The following is a 6,661-nucleotide window of genomic DNA, read 5'->3' on the forward strand; positions in this document are numbered from 1 at the left end:
ACCACCTTCCCGAATGATAGTAGCTAGGTTCAGTCGACCTCACTGTGTCTACACTGGGGCCTAGATTTGCCTAGGTATGTTGGTCATGGGTGTGGATTTTGTTCACCTCTGACTGATGTAGATATTCCAACTTAACTTTTTAGTGTAGACCAGGCCTCGGTATAGTTTATGTCTGTAAGGGAAGGAAGGGGAATGAACTATAGCACCTTTACAGTAGTATAACTGCATCCACACTATGGGTTTTACCAGTAAAAAAAAAAAAATCAATCACATCCCTAACCAAAAGAGCTATACCAATACAAAAACTGTGTGTAGACCAGGCCTAAGTATTTTGGAACCAAGGTCTCCTGAAAAATTAGCCAACCCTCCTTTCCCATTGGTTTCTCTTAATGTTTGCCAGATCCTATTTGTTAATGCCCTAGACCAGTGTTTCTCAAGGACCGGTCCCTGAGATTTCCCTGACACAGTTTAGGAAGGGAGCGAGCTGTCCCTGGTATCAAAAAGGTTGAGACACACTGCTCTAGATAAGGCAGTTCATCTTGCCACATATGAGCTGCCATTGTCTCTTCAGTTGCATGGTGTTTTCAGGGAATCTCCCACTATTGAGTTAGGATTGAATCTGCCCAACTCATGCAGAAACACCACCATGGTAAATCCTGAACAGAGCTGGTTGAAAAAAAACAAAGTGATTTAGTGACAAATTTTAGAAATTCCAAAGTGGTTTAAGTTTTGCAGGGTTCAAAATAAGACAAATTTCCTGTGGGGTTTTTTAATGATTCTCCTTCTCCCCCCCTCCCTCCACAAAGCTGTCATTTTTACTGAAATCATTTTTGAAACTGGTTTTCAGTAAAAAACAAAACAAAACTAAACCCAATGTTTGGTAAATTAAAAATGTTGATAATTTTAAGACATTTAATCTGATATAAATTCAAGTTAAAACTAATCATAGAAAACATCACAAAAACAAAACATCTTGAAACTTTTCTTTCAAATTTTTTTCATCTTTGAAGATGCCATTTTTAACAACAAAAATTTCCATGCAAAAAAAACCTGTAACCAGGTCTGATCCCTGAAGGTCTAGATGACATAATGGAAAAATACAGATAGTAGTGTTCCCTACGCTCATACTAGCACTCCCACTGTAGCAAGTCTAATTGTAATTTTCCTGAAAATTGCCAGTGTAGGCAAAGTCAATGAGTCTATGTGGGCAAATCTGATTCTGTTTCAAGACTGTAATATTATTCCTTGTGGGGTGTAATATAATTACACATGCAATGTTAGATCACAGAAGATGAGCATGTATCTGCCTTCCCCCACCCCACTAACTGACAGAAGAATTAAATGGGGGGAGATAGTCCACTGCATGCTGTACTGAAAGCCAAGAAATTATACTTTGCAGCTTAACTATCCAAGTGCTTGCATTTAATTAAAAGTGCAATATAACCATTTCACAGAAGTAGCGAAGAGTCCTTGTTATCTTACCAGGCATAATGGCCTTCTGACAGTGGAAGCACTTCGATGAATACTCATTAGAATAACACTGAGTACACAGCAAGAGCTCATCCTTGGCAGCAAAAGGCTTTTCCACCAAAGAGTGATTGCATCTGGCACACTTGAAGCACGCTTCATGCCAGTGACGGCCTTTATAGGCGAGATCCTTTGAGACAGAAAATACATGTTAATGGAAAGCATTTGTTTACCCCCACAGCCCCACACTTTTTTTTTTTTTTTAAACTAAACAAAAACCAGTTGGAGAGTGACTGGACCAGTGGCTTGTGCCACTGTCTGGAGGGTAATTGTCAAACATGACAAAATCTATCCAAAGTGGAAAGACTGTCAGGATATTCTGTAGTTCACTTTTATTGGCCACAAAGAGCTGCTTTGGCTCAGGCTATAGTTGATACTCCATGCCCCCACACTTGAGAAGTATTTTTTGTTTAATATAAAGGATGACTTTGTATTTTAAAGGCAACCTTCCCGGGAAACAAATGGGTTTCATCCCTTTAATAAACACCACCAGATTTTTTTTTCTTGCATGGTCTCCACATGAAAAACTCAGGTCTTTTTTTGCCCCCCTGGAAGACTCTATGGACAACTGAAGAACTTAAAGGGTTATGGCCTCACAGATAGCAAGCAAGTGAAACCTGTTTAACTGAGGGGGGGAAGTGATTTTTACTCAGACTATTAAACCCTTTGCATTTGTTTGTTTTTTGTTAACACCCATTTAACTCAATCACCCTCTAACAAGCTGGAAGAAAAGATTTTCTTTTAATAATCCAACATGCTTAAGAGCTGAGAAAGCTAAGAAGATACATACAAGGTTTTCTCTTTGTTTCATTAAAATCAAGGAAGATATGGCTTAACACTCCTGACATTTCTAAGGTTTAAAAAAAACAAGCAGAAAAACAAACAGCTAAACAGCAACAAATCCTATAAGAAATAAACCAAATCCTTCCAGGTCTTTTTTCTAATGAAAGAAGCACAAAAAGGCACAAATTCTATCCCTTTTATTGCCCTTGTCAGTCCCCCTTAAAGTAATAAAAGGGGAAATAAAATACATAAGACTTGATTTTAAGAGGTGCTGAACACCTACTGCTCTCTCCAAGTGCCTATAAAACAAAAACTGTTGTCAAAGAGTAGCCTGAGGCAAAAAATAACTAAAAATAAATACAAAGGAGAGAAGAAGGCGGCAGAGAGCTGGCCCCTTAATTCTGTGAGGAACAACCAATTGTCAGCCTAAGGGGGCAATTTTTTTAGTTGACTGTTGTACCCCCTTCATTTCACTCCTATTATCTTTTCCTGTCTCTCAGGCCTGCTCTATGCCTAAAACTTAGGACAACTTAGCTATGTAGCTCAGGAGTGTGAAAAATTCACACCGCTAAGAAACATTCTGTTAAGGCAACCTAAGTCCTGGTGTAGAATTCTTCCATCCACCTAGCTACCTCCTCTCGAGCGGGTGATTTACTACAGCGATGGAAGTGCTGTGCCGCTGTAGTGCTTGTAATGTAGACACGCTATAGTCCTAGGGAGATGATTCAACCATTCATCTAGGGGACAAAATCATTCGTATGAAAAGATCCTGCTGCTTAGCTTGTTTTAAATTTAAATTTTGGATTAGGCAGGTTGGTTAGGCTTCAGAATACAGGCTCTCTTGGCCACATAGAAGAATTTGTTGTTGAAAATGCAGGTCATAGAGTTTTGGGACAGTTCTCCCCAAATCAGCAGTTTTTCCTTGATAATTTGCATATGAAACACAGCTGGGCCCTATCTTGAACCTCCACAAGGGCCATTGACCCCTTCCCTGAAGAGGAAGGGCCTTGCCCACCATTACCCTCCCATTATCCTCTGGCCTCTTTGAGTGGGTTCTGCTAACGTAACGGGGTCATAAAGCCATCAGACCCAGACCTCTAGGGATTTCCCCCCAATGTAGGGTGCTTCCCCGGGCTGATAGAACACCCCTAGATCATCTGTTGCAGATACCTTTAGCATAGGGGAAATGCTGTGGCACTGATGCAGAGACAGAGATGTTGTTGGCTGGGCTGCTGCTGTGCCCTGGCTTGTCTGAGCTTCTGCAGTGGCCATTTAGGGCTACGGACAGGAATCACAAGTTGAGGCAGCTCTCAGGCAGTTCTACCCTGCACTTGGGGCTAAACCATCAGCAAGACAGCGCAGGATAGGACAGGCTTAAAGCTGAAGTAAAGAAACTTCCACTCAACCGCAATCCCTGTGCCGAGGTCAGCTTCCATATTAACTGGGCCCTGAGAACATGATATATGCTAAGTGCATGGTTTGGGAATTCCTGAGCTCAAATCGTGGATCAGACACTGATTCCTCTTTGGGTCTGGACCACTCTCTAAGGGTATGTCTACACTAGAGCAGGAATGTGTAAATTCCAGCTTGAGGAGACATAGCTTGAGGAGACATACCCACGCTAGCAATGATTCAGCAAGCATGCTAAAAATATGGCGCAAGCAGCATGAGGGGTTATCTCCCTGAGTACCTGTCTATGGTCTTGGATGGGATTGTACTTGGGATGGCTAGCCACTCATGCCTCTGCAGCTACACTTCTAGTTTTAGTGCACTAGCTCAATCAGGCCTAGCACAGGTATGTCTCCCTGAGCTGGAATATACATCTTCCAGCTTCAGCATAGGTGTACCCAAATCTCAGGCTTAATTTTTTCATCTGTAAATTGGGAATAATAGTTACTTACCTCTGTTATGGGCAGTGCTTAAATTTGTAATGAAAGTAGTGCTGGGGCTCAAGCAAGTAGGTGCGAGGGCTCAAGGCTTCTTTTTACTTTCATAACTGATGCGGCAAACCTAGAGGTGCCAGGGCTCAGCCCTGGCAAGCCCATGGCACAAATTAAGCACTGGTTATGGGTATGTTGAGAGGATTAATGTTTTTGCAGTGCTTTGACGATGGAAAGAACAGTATCGTCTGTTATGTTATTTAAAACTGGGCCTAAAACCCTTGAACCAAATATCACCAGATGCAGTAGGAGGTGGATCCAGATCTCAAGTTACTTTATGGCAAACCAGCACCCTTCCAGATCCAAGCACACCTAATTATGAGGAAGATCTGGATCAGGAGATTGCAGCTGGACTTTATTCCTATAACGAGCTGAACCACAAACCCAGATCTGGCTCCAAATATTGTGGCTTGGGTCCATCTCTGTAATTAAATATTATTATGAACTAAACTTGCACCACTAATCCTGATGTGATTTCTGAACTCAGATCTCCTGCTTTTCCAAACTTTGTGAGCAAACCTGGTCTATGGTACAAGTGAGCCTGGGCAAATTTCTGACTGTGTTTTGAAACCGTGTGAAACACAGATGTTTTGATCATCTTTAAGTTTCTGGGTTCATTTGAATATGAAATTCAAAGTGAAATGCAGGGTTGTGAGACAGAGCCAAAGAAAAAAGCTGACAGATGCCACCCAGCTAACTGCATCTACTTGGGATCTCGCAGTTCTAATTAATGTTCTACAAGGGGCCTAGATTCAAGGAAAGCAAAGTCCAGAAGTTTGTTCTGTCTGATTGCGTCTATCATGGAGATTTCCTTTATGAGACAAGCCAGGCATTGTGAGATAAATAAGAAATTAAGCTGTCATACTGCAAGTAAGATATTTTAATCAAAATACGCCCTCTCAAGGCATCTTGTTTACAAAGACAGACAGCATTACATAAAAATGATAAATATTGTTGCCTTCCAGTCGAACTCCTGTGTGTTGACTAAACATTTGCAATAGAAATGATTTATAGACAAAGTGAAGTTGTTTTTCACTTGACATCTCTCAGAAGTATTTATTTTAAAGTTTCCTGCGATCTTATCTATTGAATAAGGGACAGCAAGAGAGGAGAGAGTGAGAGATTGCAACTACTGAGAGTGCTAGAGTGAAAGATAAATGTAAACAACCCAAGATATCTCTCTACAATAACCAAGCCTTTCTGCCACAACAGGAACAACACACACAACAAGCAAACATACAACCCCAGAGTTTTTATACCCTCCAAAAGGCAGAAGAGCCAGAGACTCTAGGAGGTCCACTAGGGACTTTGGTATGCTAATCGATTTTATATGGAAGGCACTCAGGTCCTACAACAAAGGACATAGGTATAAAACCCTAAAATTGTTAAGTAAGGTAATGCTTCATCAGAAGTTGACGATACTACAAAATATTGTGGTAGTGAATTAAGTAGTTCTATTGCTTACTGGGTGGACCCTCTCCCCAGTCCCATCCACCAAACTGTGCAGTCTTTATGCAGGAAATTAAGTGGCAGTGAGGGATGGAATCCACTTATTAATGTCGGGGTAGACCATAGATCACCACTACACTACAGACTCTATTCAAGGCTTCTCCACCACTGCATCCACATAAATGTAGGTCCTCTGGTCCCTGCCCTCAACGCTTCCTTCTGCAGCAGCATACTTCCAGTCAGCATAGAACCCCCCCTCCCTGGTGTGCAGAGGCTCCATCTCCCCTTTGTACAACAGCTAAGTCCAGGTCGCCACACCTGTGCAGGGATTCTGAAGCCTTCCGTGGCACAGAGAGCCTTGGGTGGAACCCACCCCCAAAGAGGCGGATTTCATGCTCTGTGATTTAACAATCTCAATAAATACAGAAAAATGAACTAAATGCTTACCTTGGCATCACATTCAATGGGCTTCTTGCATTCTTCACAGGAGTTAGCAAATAGGCCATCATAACATGTAACACAGTAAGAATTCTCTTCTCTAAATGCATACCTCCTGCCAAGAAGGGATTCCATGCAGTAATGGCAGTGATTACTTGTCATGTTTTGGTTCTTCAGCTGTTCTGGGAGAAAGGAAAATTAATAAATAACATGAATGAAACAGTTCAGGCCCAAACAATCTCATTCTGTGGATAGTAATGCATTACTGGTGCAACTTAGAGCAGCGATTGCCCCGGTTACTTGCAATGGTTGGGATTCCTAACGTTGGAAGCATCTGGCAACAAAATGGCAGTCTTTAGCAATGCGTAATATTCAGGAAGTGGTTGTCTTCATAACCCCAAACAAGAAGATTGCCTCAGTTTAGTCGGTTAGTATTTATACTGATAATCCTGGTGCCTGAAATCGGTTCCCTCTGTCGTTAGTGCCAAAACAGATCAGGCAAGATGAGTGGAAATAAATCAATT

The 6,661-nt window shown here is 41.6% G+C and overlaps 1 protein-coding gene across 1 annotated transcript in view; it reads right to left on the reverse strand.

Moving 5' to 3' along the window:
* FHL5 (four and a half LIM domains 5) overlaps positions 1-6,314 on the reverse strand; it is a 12,040-nt gene extending 5,726 nt beyond the window's left edge. The window contains exons 1-2 of the mRNA XM_026656207.1: positions 6,147-6,314; positions 1,445-1,657 (exon numbers count right to left, since the gene is read on the reverse strand). Coding sequence (XP_026511992.1) covers positions 1,445-1,657; positions 6,147-6,299 — 366 coding nt within the window. The 5' untranslated portion in view covers positions 6,300-6,314. The remainder of the gene's footprint in view (positions 1-1,444; positions 1,658-6,146) is intronic.
* Positions 6,315-6,661: the final 347 nt, after the last annotated feature.

This window comes from Terrapene carolina, unplaced genomic scaffold, assembly GCF_002925995.2.
Source record: "Terrapene carolina triunguis isolate 2854851 unplaced genomic scaffold, T_m_triunguis-2.0 Scaffold42, whole genome shotgun sequence".
Classification (NCBI taxonomy): domain Eukaryota; kingdom Metazoa; phylum Chordata; order Testudines; family Emydidae; genus Terrapene; species Terrapene triunguis.